General features: G+C 33.6%; 1 protein-coding gene across 1 annotated transcript; it reads right to left on the minus strand.

Moving 5' to 3' along the window:
• Window positions 1-799: 799 nt before the first annotated feature.
• On the minus strand, window positions 800-9570 carry LOC110639739 (aminotransferase ALD1, chloroplastic). The gene is made up of 11 exons (XM_021790815.2): window positions 6927-9570; window positions 6738-6842; window positions 6591-6616; window positions 6420-6487; window positions 6072-6188; window positions 5414-5476; window positions 4258-4362; window positions 3751-3801; window positions 2009-2329; window positions 1438-1644; window positions 800-1229 (listed from the first exon to the last, which is right to left on the minus strand). Exons 1-11 carry the CDS (start codon window positions 6929-6931, stop codon window positions 936-938), a joined length of 1362 nt encoding a protein of 453 aa, XP_021646507.1. The 5' UTR covers window positions 6932-9570; the 3' UTR covers window positions 800-935.
• Window positions 9571-14928: the final 5358 nt, after the last annotated feature.

The raw sequence follows: 14928 nt of genomic DNA on the forward strand, positions 1-14928 counted from the left end.
TTTTAGAAATTTGTCTGTTGAGCTTCTATTCTTCAATTGTGTGCTAATGAACCCATGTACCTTTTAATACAAAGACATTATACAATTGAAGATACAGACTTTCAATTTAAGGACATTGAAAGCTTATTAAAATAGAATAATGAGAAATTTGCTGATTTACAAAATATTTAAAAAACTACACTACTCAATAGACAAAATTCAAAATATCCATGGGATGGGAATGGGTTTCCTTTCATCCCACCTTAATAATTTCCATACTGAAAATGCAGTGCAATTTTCAAAATTATTTTCAAAATTTTTTAAGATAGCCATTGATTAACTTCTCTTTTTTTATTTTGAATTTATATCTTTAAATTAAAAAGCTCATGGGCTTAATAATATACAATTAAATAAGATACATCTAATATAAGCTCAACTTTATATAAAAATAAGTCTAATAGTTCTTAAATCAAATGTTTATATTAAGATTCATGCAAAATCAATTAAAATGTGTGGTCAATTAAAATATTAAATATAAAAATTTTGGTGTAAATAAAAATTTAATTTAAGAGCTGTTAGACTCAAGCTTATAGTAGTCACATCACACCCATTAAACAATAGGATTTAATAAACAAAACTTGAAAAATTCAACGATTTGGAAATGGGTTTTGCTGTAAAGATTCTTAAGAAAGGACAAGGGGAAAAACCTTGATGCTTTCCTCTCCATTACCATAGAATAACTTGAATCCAGTATTGGTCAATAAGACAAAGACATGGGCTTTTCGTTGTAGACCTGGTCTTCTTGTCACTCTCATTATCATTTTGAGAAGACACTTATTGATCTTATTGGTTAAATAATAGTAATAATAATAACCACTTTAAACGTTGGCCAGGCAGAGTGAGTTCCTTTATTTAGTACAGAAGGTTGTGGCTTAAACAGTAGGGTTTTTCTTTTGCTAGGAGAAAAGATTTTTTAGCCTCTTTGAAGCTTCCAGGATAGTTTCCCTGTGTCCAAAAGTACTCATCCTCAGGAACTCTTCACCCCCAGGACCAAATCCAGAACCTGGCACAGTTATAATATGTGTCTTCTCAAGAATATAATCAAACACATCCCAAGATTTTGAACCAGGAAAGTGTACCCAAACATAAGGGGCATTTTCACCTCCATACACCTTTAGACCAAGAGAAGCAAGAGTCTCCAGTAGAATTTTTGCATTCTCCTTGTAGTAGTTAACCACAGAACAAACAGCCTGCAAGTATTTTTCCAGCTTCAGTTCAGTTATAATGTGTGTTTTACTTCAAAAGCATAGTATTCAACATGAACACAAGTGCAGCATCTTCTTAGGAGAAATAAGTAAACATACAGATTGACACTGCAGGTGAACATTAATGCTTAATGCTGAACAGTTATAGTAGATAGTGTTCTTGCTGGAATTCACTTCCTGCATTTAATCTTACCATGAAACCCTCTGAGGAAAGGCATGCCAATCCACCAGCCTGAGATATATTTGATGCTCCATTGAAGCAAGTGCATACAATGCGATTGAAGTCGTTTATCACAGGAAAACCGTTTGAAAAGCACAGCTCTTCAGGAACAACTGTCCAACCGAGGCGAACACCCGTGAAGCCAGCAAATTTAGAGAAAGAAGATACTTCAATTGCAACCTGGAAAAAGAATAACAGAAAAAGAATATAATAAAATAGCTATGTATTGTCTATCAACATAAATTTGCTTCCAAGAAGCTGCAAGCACATTCACCAAGCCCAGCATGATGATACAAGGAAAAACTGTGTGCACTGTGCGGCAATCTAGCCATGAACTGACATATTTAGTAACAACACCACAGCTACACAATTAAGCCTTAACTTTAAACCAGTTGGGACCAGTTATATCAATCATTTTTCGCCATTCAACTCTATTAGATACCAAGTTTGCATCAATTAGCAGATTCAATGAGTTACCACAAGCAGAAGAATTCAGCTTACAAGTTGCTTCTTAATAACTAATCCAGAAACACCATGCATTTACCTCTTTGGCTCCAGGAATTTCAAAGATTGATCGAGGTGAATCATCTGTGACATAAACTGCATAGGCAGAATCAAAAATTATGATTGAACCATTCTCCTTGGCGAACTTCACAAGTTCTTCTAATTGCTGACGGGTTGCTGCCTGACCAGTGGGATTATTTGGAGAACAAAAGAAGATTATATCTGTTCTTCTGGTTTTTGCCAAATCAGGAAAGAAGTTATTTTGGGGTCCACAATTCATGTACTCAATGTTCCCAAATTTCCCACTTTTTTCTTCAAAATCACCAGCTTGACCAATTATGACACTTGTATCTATATAAGCCTGTGTCATAAAATTTTCCATCACAATCTCAGCAGTCTTAATGCCATTGTCTGAACATGTACAGTACTGAAAAGCAATGAAAGCTAGCAACATGGAATTTATATCTGATGTAGAACAGCTAACAACAAAATTCTTAAATTAGAATAAAACTCTTAAATTTCCTAATTGTACATGGAATATAATTCCTAAATTGTATTAGGAATATCATGCACAGTACTGAAAAGCAATGAAAGCTAGCAACATGGAATTTATATCTAGTGTAGAACAGCTAAGAACAAAATTCCTAAAATAGAATAAAACTCTTAAATTTCCTAATTTTATATGGAATATAATTCCTAAATTGTATTAGGAATATCATCTTCCTATTCTGCATTAATATCATCCAGAAACAACAAGAGAAAAAGGAAAATAAAATTGTATGCTATCAGTACTGTGAAATAAGACGAGTGAAAGGGGAAAAAAAATTGGGAGAGATACTGATGCATATTAAAAAATCTATTAGAAATATTGTCAAAAAGAGTACAAATTATTAACTAATCTATGAAGAAATTATATTTAGATCTATTTCAAGAAAATATCAATAGAATACCATCATTTTCTTTTGTAAACTTTCAGAAGAACTGTGACACTGAATTACTTCTCACATTCCAACAGATGTAAAAAGCGTCTGGTATGAATATTTCCATGAACTCTAAGAGCAGACCTCTTGTTAGGTTGGCTTCCTACTTAGAGGTAGACATGGTCTGGTTTGGAACCGTAACTAAACCATACCGGTTCAATCTGGACCAAAACTAGTCAAACGTAGATTAACTGAATCCGAATTTGAACTAGACTATTGGTTGGTACAGTTTCAAGTTAAAACTGAAATTTCCCCTTTCAGAGAGAAAATTTTAAAAAAAATAATAATAATAACTGATGGATTTAATCAAAACTAGACCGAACCAGGACGGGAATCTGGAGGACCCTTATTTCCACTCCCATTCCCCTTGGAATCAGAACCACTGGTCCAGTTCCAATTCCAACTCAGAATCGGACCGTGGCTGGCTCTGCCAAAAAAATTTTCTGGCAATTAAATATTATGTTTCAAATTAATATTTAGCTTAATACTAGCTCGAGGAAATTAAAGAGCATAAAGAATTGCATATTGTAAATAACGCATGCGTCAATACAAAGCTTCTACATCTAACATTCAAGCAAACTGTCCAAACACAATCAATATTTAATAACCCTCCAATCAATATATACTAACTAGTGTACAAACACAATCAAACTGATGAAGAAAACAAAAATATATGGGAAAGGAATAAAGGTCATCATATGTGTATGTTGGGCATTTTAAGATTTGGACATCCTCTTCCATTACACTACCAGAAATTGAAGAAAACAATTAAAATCTAATAAAAAGAAACAGAAAGTATTACTGGAAATGATGGATCCTGCACTGCCATAGTCACATTGGAACCCAGAAGCAGCTGTAAATATGGATAGAAATAATATTTTAGTATTTGATCAAAACTTAAAGATTACTTCCATTTGTGGCATAGAAAGAGTACACATAAAGGACAGTAGTTTAATTTTTGTCAATTTGATACATTTTGTTTTCCTTCATTAACAAATGTGGTCCAAACTGCTAATTACCATTAAATGATACTGACATGTGAGCCTCACACAAATATCACATCTGCCCTGCGTCGCCATATGAACAATATGTCAGCGTCACTTAATTGTAACTAACCATTTGGCCCACATTTGCTAAAGGAGGAAAACATGGGTATCAAATTGATAAAAATTACATCATGGTCCCTCGTGTGTGACAGCGCGAAACTGCAGGATTTTTTTTTTTTGTATTTTTCCCTAAAATATAATGGTCACTGTTGAAAGAGAAAAGAAAACATTAAAAGATCATGCAGAGTTATATAATTGTGTACCTGAAGGCGGGTGATATCACACTGTGAGCCGTCTGACACAAAAACTTCTGAGTCTTTTACCTGGACATCTTTGTAAAGTGTTTCTGCAATTGCTTTTCTCAGTGCCTGCAATGTACATATAGCAGTTTAATCTATAATACACGTAAAGAAAGGTAGGAAATAGTATATTGCTAACTAAAACACAAAATTTTCTACATATAGATTAACAGCACAATAGAATTTAACTTTTTTAACTTTGGCAACACCAAACCCCCACCCCCCCCCCCCCCCCAAAAAAAAAAAAAAAAACCAAAAAAAAAAAATCCAGGAATTTTTAACTTCTCCACTCAATTGCTTATAATTTAAACTATTTATAAAAAGTATTAGGCTAAATTACTATTTCATTCTTCAATGTTGCCATTATTAACATTTTTGTCCATCTATTTTAAAAAATAGATTAAAAAATCCTTACGGTTTGTTTCTATCTAAAAAATGGTCCCTCTGTCCATTTTAAGTGCATTTAGCCTTTACTCATATAGAAAAGTCTAAATAAATGGACAAAAGTTTTAATAATGGCAAAATCCACGGATGAAATAATAATTTACCCTTTTATTAATAATGAATGTATTTTAGACTTTTCATCCATGACTAATGGCTAAATGGACTTAAAAGTCGATGGAGCGACCTTTTTGTAGACAAAACCAAATTTTAGAGATGTTTTAATCTAAAATAGAGGGATGAAAGTGTTAATAATGTAAAACCTAAATTCTAAATAGTAGATTACCCAAAGCATTAACTCCTCCTTGATGCCCAAAGCCAAAAAGAGAACATACATGACATGGAATTGGATTCTGCAATTACAATATGTCATTTGTATCCCATGATACCGCCTGACTTAGAAAAACTCAGGCTCAAAACTGCATGGGAACCTTTTATGCCAAAACTGTACAGATAACTTATTCACTAAAACTCCCGTTATTTCATCAATCAATCTACCAATTGAAACATCCAGGAGAATGTATGCTCAGATTCAAAAGCAGCAGGATATGAACAAGTAGTATGTAAAAGGTTCAAGAACCCAGTGAATATGAGAGAATTAATAAAAATCCAATTAGCAGATAAATGACAAAAGTTTCACTAAAGTAACAGAGCAATGGCCAATTGAACTCCCTCTTACCTTGTTCCCTTGCTCAGCTCCATATCCTCTATAACCTTCTACCGTTGACAGGGCATGTGCATACTGCAAAGGATCATTTCATCATCATTGAGGATGGCAAAGCCTTTTTTTTTTTTTTAAATCATAACACGTTATACTGTATCATCATAATCCACTCCCCAGCTTCTTTCCTCAATTCATTATCAATGATAGAAACATGGAAAAATGAGATAAAGAGGGATTGAACTTTCAGTCAGATTTTGCATCAACAAATATGTGCACACATTTACACCTTAGAATTAACCTATTATGTGTTTGATATATTAACTTCATCACATTAATCTTATTTCCTTGTCAGTCAGCTTATTAACATCCGTGCATAAACGCATATGAATACAAGAAGGCTAAAGTAGGATAATTTTGGATAAATTTACCCTTGTTGTTCAGGGTTGAGAAAATAAGGAAATTTTGGAATTATGCTTCAGGTAGAAAGTAGAAAAAGGGTATAGAAACTGAGTAGAGTTTGATTAAAACAGGATATTGTCATTTCAAATTGCTGAGGAATGCAGTTTCATTAGGAAGATGTCAGGACAATATTTGCTACCTCTAAGTTCTTTTCTTTAAAATAAAAGCACAACAAAATGGGGAAAAAGCTTAAAACTTGGGAAGCAATAATTACTTCAGCCATGCTCACTGCTACGATGTCAGGTATAGGCTCTGTGGTATCACCAATTCCAAGGTTTATCAACTTTGCATCTGGGTACTTCCTGATGTGTTGAAGCTCATGCATTGAAATCTGGTTCAATGCAAACAGAACCATTAGCATAATTAATGTTAGCCTCCCAGGCCATCATGTTAAAAAATTACTTAGTAAGCAACAAGCTTGATGCATCACTGTGTTCATGATTATGTATAAAAAGAAAAGAAAAGAAAAGAAAAGAAAATGGGAAAATTATTGATAAAGTGGGCAAAGAAAAAACAGAACACAAGCTAAAAAGAGGAAAGTATGAGAGATCTTATAAGGTACCTCAGGAAACAGATAGCCATTTTGTAGCTTCTCCAAGTTGACATTACGTTGTACCCTTGTATGACAAACTATGATCACAAAATGTTAGCTGTTGATAGTCTTATCAAAAGATCAGTAAAATATGTAAACATATATAAAGCTTCAAGCAAAATTAAAAATATATGCACATACCAACTCGTTCCTTCTGGATTTCCAATCTGTATAGCAATCAGCACTCAAAAGACAATATAATAAGCACAATACAGAAATAAATTGTGTAAACAGGAAAAGGAAGCACCCAAAATATTTGATTTATAGTTTCTGAGATCATAGCAGTACCTGGCCTGGGGAATCATAGGCCACAAGAAATTTCTACATGGCATAGCATTGCATGTTGAAAAGTTGTACATCTTGAGTTTGCAAATTTTATTCAAGGACAGATTCCTTTAAAATTTTTCACTTTGATGTGAGATAAGCAGTAGCAAGCATGATAGCTATCCACATTGACAGATATATATAGATGCTTACCACATTCAATCAACATTCAAAAAAGTTTCATGACAAATGATGCCACCCCAACCTGAATATAAAAAGGTGACCAATGCAGGTTTTTCCACAATACCCAGTCCCTTGGAATCAACAAGTAAAATCAGATGGTTCACACAATATTGCCAATGTATCATTTGCTGATAATAGTGGTTGGATTATAGTATCCATCTAATAGGAGCGGAACTACATTCTAACTTGGGGAGGGGGCCCAAAAGTTTTAAAAATTATATTTTTACCCATAATTTTTAATTTTAAAATTTTACCTATAAAATTTAGTGTATTTTTTTTAAAAAAATTACTATTTGCCCCTCCAATATTTTTATTTTTGTTTTGACCTTTGTACTTCTATGTAAATTTCATTAATACTTTTATAATATCTAATTTTGATCTCTTAATATTTTATATTTTTATTAAGATTTCATTTAGTTTCTTTCTAATATTTATTTGTGGGCCCCCCATGATTTTTTTTTTCTAGTATCACCCGTACATGTAATCCATAAATGTAAATCAGCAAACTTAGACTGGCCTGTGTTCCACATGTCCACCTAATTCGTTCAGTTTTCCATTTTTCATTGGTGTGATCATCTTGACTTGTATAATGCTTGGAAAACTGACCAAGATTCCTGCCCCATACTACTTGCAATAAGCATTAAGTTTTACAAGCTCTTTGAAAATGACAAGGAAAAGGATACCACTTCAAAGTAGTGTATTTAATGGACAGTAAATTTTGGTTTTTTCAGTGAAAGTGCTCCTGATGCCAGCTGCATCATAGAAAATTCAAGGACATGATCAATGAACACACATGTAAACATGTAGTCTAATGGATAAAATTCACTTTCCCATGTTGTAAAACAAATTATCACCAAAGAGTAAAATCCTTCTTTTTTTTTGTTAGTGAAATGCTGCCTTGAGGCTAGCATGCTCCTGGACAGCCCAATAAGCAGCTATTAGACAACTCAACCCTTGAATTTCAAGGTAAGGAAAGAGCTTGTTACCACTAGAACAGCAGTTATACCGTTGCAACTGTAGAAGCATGCTAAATTTGAAGTTCAGGCTAATATGAATCGCAAGAGAGACCAAATTAGCAAAAAGAAAGAAGTATCTTTGTCCCATTCAACAAGGCAATGGAGCATTTCCTCTGTCAGGTCTTCCATCAAACAATTTGAAAAGTCAAAACCATTAATTTCCACAGATGATTCTTACACAAGTTCACCTAATTCTGGGTATATGTGTAGAATTATTTCTGAAATTTTAGATGATTTATATGAGAATTTCGAGGAAAAACATTCTTAGAAGGCACAAACACGTCATATTCCTACAAGAAGTTTCCTAGCAGTTAGACTCATCATGTCAAGAATGCTGAATTGACTAAAAACTTCTCAAACCATTTGCATAAGTTTGAAGTTTATTCACCTTTAATGGGTGAAAGAAAAAGTTGAGCACCATACTGATGCAGTATAGTAAGATTAGAGTTGGGAGTTTTATTCAATGTAAAATTAGGAAATTTAAGAATTTTACTAGGTTTAGAATTTTAGTTTTATTAGGCTTTTTATTATTTCCCAGTTTATCTTAATTTATATTCCTAATTAGATTTGAATTTAAGGTTTCTAATCCTAATCAATAAACAGGGCTAGTTTTCCATTATTAGTAGGTTTTGTTATGATGATTATTATTGAAAATGAATAATATTTCTTGAGAATTAGTTTCTCCTTTAATTTGAGAATTTGTTTCTCTTAGTCCCTAAATTTCCTAGTCCTACATCAATACAACACAAAAACAATGTCACTTAGAAGATGCAAAAGAATTACAGTGAAAAAGACTCCTGCCAGTATGAAAGATTGAGGAAGCTTACCTTTAGAAATTCATTGTCCATAGAACAATATAAAAGGTTGACTAAAAACACAGAAGCATTATAATGAAGAGGGACAAGTTCAATGTCAACAACCAAATAAAATTCATAAAAACAAAGTCTTGAATACCAAGATTTGACTAAAAAATCAAAAACCTAAATTTCAGAACACGCTCTCCTGCTTAGTTTTGGCAATATTCAGCAACTTAAACGTGTTATAAAAAAAAATAATAATAAAAAAACACAAGTCAAAGGAGACCCAGAAGCAAAACTCCATGGAAAGATACTCTTCTGACCTTCAAAATCATACTGGGTCAACATTATTAAAAGTTCAAAGAATAGATGCACTTCTTTCATCTTCAATATATAAAATCAAGAAACGCAGTCAAAAACAAATTTTTAATATAATATCTAGAATGCAAAGAAAACAGCTCAACACCTAACCTAAGACTTGGAAACTGCTAAAAAAAAATCCGAAACCTAACAAATAACAATGAGTAAAAACAAATTCAAAGCTACCCATTTTCAGCATTGCTCACCAATGGCCTATGGTTATGGAGCAAGAAAAGAAAGGAGAGGAAGAAGTGGAGTAGAAGGAAGGAAACCACCATCTTCATTGCCATTTGCCACTCCCCTTTTGAGATCCAATATGACCAATTTTGCTTTTGAAAAGTCTGCTAGACACTAGGCTTTACTTTCCCCAGATAAAATCATAAGCTGAGCTCCCATCTCCATCGAAGAAATTTTAGACAATTTAATTTTGGCAAAAGTAAAAATTTTTAAGTTATATTATAAATTTTCAATAAAATTTTTTGAATTTAAAATTAAAAATTTTAAATAAAATGAGCAATAATCATTTATTATTATATCACAAATTTATTTTCAAGGGGAGTTGTTAAATGGGCATTAGTTGGAAGTTTATTTATAATTAGCATATGAATAGGAAGCCTTCGTGTGTAAGGCATGACTTGCATGAAGGAAGGAGGCTCCTTCTTCTTCTTTGTGAGCTAGGGATTTTATTTTTTAAATTTCGAATTTTCAATTGTTATTTGTCGTGGATTAGGTTATTGATTATTGTAATTGTTGATTATTGATAATTGGTGATTTATGTGTACTTGAGAAAATTGAACAAGAGAATGCTTTGTTTATGGTTTGTTGAGAGAACCTTAGAAAATTGAGGAATCGAATTGAAATGAATAAAAAAATTTTTATTTAAAATTTAATTAATTTTTTTATATTTTGATTTAAAGTAATTTTTTTATAATTTATATTTTAATTTTATTTTAATATAATTTAATTTAATTCAGAGTCAAACCAAATAATCGCATACTTCTAAAAATTTATTTGTCTATTTCACTTAGAGTAAAAAACTTCCTCTTAAATTGATGCATTATTTTAAAAATTCATATTTTATCTTTAAAAATTTCTTTCCAATCATAGTATTAATTGGGTGGCTTTTGGCTCTATTTCTGATTAGAGTTTTAGGGTTCGATTTTCAAAAAAAATTCATTTTAGATATTATTAAAAAAATTATTCTAATTTTCTCATGTATAAAGCATATTAAACGTATTTTCTAATTAATATTCTCTAACTAATATAATTAATAAATCCTTTTCTAAATAGCTATCTTAACAACAATATTAAATAAAACCCTTCTTTAATTTTATTTCTTTTTATTTACATATATTAGAGTTTTAAAATAATTTTTTAAATAATAACTACAATAATATTAAACAGACGGACTCTTTAAAAAAAGAAAAAAAAATTAGTGAAATAAATATTCTTCTTTGATTTGATCATATGGGAATGGCTAGTGGATTGGATACCCTATGTGGGCAATCATTTGGAGTAGAGCAATATCATATATTGGGAATGCAAACACAAAGATCCATACTTGTTGTTCCCTTCATTAGTGCCATTTGCGCAAACACAAAATCCATCTTGCTTGCTTTGCATCAAAATCCTAAAATTTCACAAGAAGCAATATATATATACTTGTTGTTCCCTTCATTAGTGCCATTTGGGCAAACACAAAATCCATCTTGCTTGCTTTGCACCAAAATCCTGAAATTTCACAAGAAGCAATATATATATATATATATGCTTGTTTTATGATTCCAAACCTCTTTGCCTATGGTCTTCTTCAATGCCTTGTCATTTTCTTACAAACCCATATCAATGTCTTTCCAATGATGTTAAGTTATGGCTTTACAACTTTGTTACATTTTTTGGGTTTTGGTGTTTAAATATGGTATTGGAAGTAGAGGAGATGCTTTGGCAAATTCCATCTCTTATTGCTTAAATTTGTTGTTTTTGTCTCTTTATGTTAAGTTCTCTTCACAACGTCTATTCGCCAACCCCACTGGCATTTTGGAGCTTTTCCTCTGGGGTTTAGCCCTTTGTCTAGACTTTTTCTCTACTGCTCAAATTTAAGCATTGCCAATCTTTCTTCTTCGTCTTCTTATCTCCTGGTCTCCTGGTCTTTTCTTTTCTTTATTGCATTTACTACGCTACACCTATCATTCAAAGTGCATTCATTTTTCTGTATCACTTCTCTACTATCATTAACTTTCCTTCAGTGCCCTATGGATGGCCTAGAACTTAATGTCTCAGATCTTATTCATAAAGCACAGACTTGATTTTTCCTCAGTCAAAAAAGGGCCCATTTTGATTACTCTTGAAGAAGTAACAAAGTCGAGTCCAATCCATACCTCCAAGCTAGGCCAAGGAATTCAGCCCAATTTAAGCCAACATTTTGGGCCAACCACGAAATGGGAATTAAGACAAAAAGCTTTCCTTGAGCAAAATGAGCAGGCCTCAACTATCAATGTTATCAGAAACACTTTGGGCTTAGAGGAACTAATTCCTTTAGACCATAAGGTTCAAATTGCTATTGCCTTGTTCAAGCCACAGAAGGGAAGGAATAAGGAGCAGAATTCAAACCAACAGGCTCTGTTAGAACATGAGAATTTGCTTACTATGAAGAAGAAATGGAAAAGACTGGTTCGAGACAAGCCAAGAGTTAATGTGGGGGTGGTTATTAGAGAGCTCAAGAATGAATCTTCTAAAGAAGGGAGTGACAAAAATGGCACTAATACCAGGAAGAGAGATAGATGCAAAACAATGGAAGGTTATGCAAGCAAAAAACAATGTGACTAGGAAGACAATGCTGAATTAGTGGAGGAAACCAGCCAAAAGTGGCCCAGTCCAACCCAATGAATATTTTGAGTTAGAATTGTCATGGTGTGAGGAACCCCCTGGCAATCCACAATCTTAAAGGGATTTGTCGATCCCATTCCCCTAGTCTACTATTTCTTATGGAGACAAAGAATAATGATAGAGTAGTGAAGAAATAGATTCAGAAATGTGGTTTTGGGAATTTTGTATCAGTACAGCCTCAAGGTTTATCTGGCGGATTATGTCTTGCCTGGAAGGAAGAAGCTGATATTTTGGTTGTAATAGTTGAAAGTTTCTTCATTCATGTAAGAATTAAAGATCCTCAAAAACATATTGAATGGGATTGTCTTTTTGTGTATGCCAGTTGTGATGATACTATTTATAGAAATCAATTCTCTCTTCTTCTTAATTACAAATCTTCTGTTAACAGATTTTGTATCTTAGTGGGAGATTTTAACTTGATTCTATGCTTGCAAGAAAAACAAAGGGGTGTGGGCCATAATTCTGTCAAAATTCTAGATTTCAGAAACTTTATTGATGATTGGGGACTTATGGACCTTGGTTTTAAAGGGCCAACTCTTATTTGGAACAATTGAAGGGACGGGGTGGTAAACATTCAGGAAAGGCTTGACCGAGCTTTAGCCTCACCATCTTGGCTCTTCCTTTATCTGAAAAATTCAATTTGGCATTTGGAAGATTGAGGTTCTGATCATAGGCTGATATTGTTATCTCTTTCCTTACCTTTTCACAGAATTAAGAGTAGTTTCATTTTGATGCACGTTGGGTTAAGCACTCGAAAGTGAGAAACTTGGTGGAGGATTTGTGGACGAGGGATTCTCGAGGCTCACCTATGTATAGGGTTTTTGAGAAATTGAAGGCTTATCATCATACACTAAAAGACTGGAATAAGTCAAACTACTCCAATGTTAACACGCGAATCATCACCATACAGGAACAACTTGACCAAACAAAGAGGAACATGGTAAATTGGAATGGAGCAGAAGTTAGGAGATTAGAAAAAGAGCTTAAAGAAGAGCTGATTCGTGAAGAAATTTTTTGGGCACAAAAATCACGCCAAGACTGGTTGACACTAAGGGACAAGAACACTAGTTTCTTTCACGCTAAAGTGATTCAAAGGAGGAGGAGGAACACTATTTTACACTTGCAAGATAGAGAGGGGGTATGGAGGAACTCCTAGGAGGAGATCTTTGATACTGCTATGGATTACTACAAAGATATTTATTCCTCAAGGAATCCAGTCAATTTCCACTCCATCACAAATGGGTTCAGACCTCGTATTTCCTCATATATGATTCTTCAACTTATGAAACCAGTCAATGATATGGAAATTCGTACAACAGTTTTTTCCATTAATTCTACTAAGGCCCCAGGAGATGATGGACATATAGCATTATTCTACAAACAATATTGGGATATTATTGGTGGGGAAGTCTGTACAGCTGTGAAGAGTTTCTTTCAAGGTGGTCATATGCTCTGAAATTTCAATCACACAATTCTTTCTCTCATTCCAAAGGTGAAACAAGTGCAAACTATGCGTGATCTGCGCCCGATCAGCCTATGCAATGTTTTCTACAAAATTATCTCTAAAATTCTCACTCAAAGGCTTCAACCTTTTATGAATTGTATTATTGATGAACAAAGTGCTTTCATCAGGGGGGGGATTGATATCGGACAATATCATGATTAATCATGAACTGATGCATTCCTTAAAAATGAGAAGGAGAGGAACCAACCATGGCATGGTGGTTAAACTAGTTATTAACAAGGCCTTTGAGTGTGTGGAGTGGAGTTATTTGCAGGATATGCTTTACAGTTTCAATTTTCATGAGGATTGGAATAAATGGGTCATGCAATGTGTAACTACAGTTTCTTTTTCTCGTCGGATAAATGGACATCAATCGGGGTTCTTTGTTCCATCTAGAGGAATCCGCCAAGGGGATCCCCTATCCCCATATCTCTTCCTTCTGTGTGTTGAGGATTTGTCTCATAAACTAAAAAGTTCTGGTTTGCAGGGTTTGTCAATATTGAGAAGAGGACCTCGAGTCACACATTTACTCTTTGCGGATGACTCCATTATTTACTCCAAAGCAAGCAAACGAGATGCAAAATTGATTATGCAGATTTTGAATTACTATTCTATGGCTAGTGGCCAATCAATCAATCTAGCCAAGTCTGCCATTGCTTTCAGTCACAACACTCCAGCCAACCTTAGAAGAAGCATCTCGGCCATCATGAATATTTCCAACATTAATGGCCAAGACAAGTTCTTGGGGTTACCATCCATCATTTCTCACTCTAAAAATCAAGCTTTTGCTTTAATCAAAGAGAAAATTTAGCATAAAATTCAAGGATGAAAGGAGAAACTACTATCTCAAGGGGGAAAAGAAATTCTAATTAAAGCTGTGACGATGGCCATTCCAGTTTATGCAATTGCTTGTTTCAAATTGCCCTATTCTTTTTGCCGAAATATAAATAGTATGGTTGCAAGATTTTGGTGGGGTCAATTGAAAGAGGAAAAAAAATTCATTGGGTAGCGTGGAGGAAGATGTGTGATCCGAAAACACAAGGGTTTTAGAGACTTGGAGGATTTCAACCAAGCTCTCTTAGCAAAACAAGGATGGAGAATGTTGACAAATCCCTCTTGTCTTTTGTCTAGGTTACTTAAAGCAAAATATTTCCCTCACTCTTCATTCATGAATGCAAAGAGGGGGAACTCCCCTTCATGGGGGTGGCAAAGCGTGTTATGGGGCTGGCAAGTATTGGAGAAAGGAGTTCGTTGGTAGGTTGATTGTGGGAATTCTATTTTGTGCAAAGAAGATTTGTGGATTCCTAAGTCTTTTCCAAATCCTCCTCAAGTGAAGCTTAATCATAACTAGACAATTTTTTGGGTATTAAAATTGATAGAGGAGTCCACTAATTCTTGGGATATTGTGG

This window comes from Hevea brasiliensis, chromosome 17, assembly GCF_030052815.1.
Source record: "Hevea brasiliensis isolate MT/VB/25A 57/8 chromosome 17, ASM3005281v1, whole genome shotgun sequence".
Taxonomy (NCBI): domain Eukaryota; kingdom Viridiplantae; phylum Streptophyta; class Magnoliopsida; order Malpighiales; family Euphorbiaceae; genus Hevea; species Hevea brasiliensis.

What these genes read in the sequence shown, in the direction of transcription:
- LOC110639739 (XM_021790815.2), bottom strand. An exon ending in AATCCAGAAGGAACGAGTTG is followed by an intron (nt 6,488 to 6,590) that starts GTATGTGCATAT and finishes TTGTGATCATAG; the next exon opens with TTTGTCATACAAGGGTACAA. An exon ending in GTGATATCACCCGCCTTCAG is followed by an intron (nt 3,802 to 4,257) that starts GTACACAATTAT and finishes CCATATTTACAG; the next exon opens with CTGCTTCTGGGTTCCAATGT.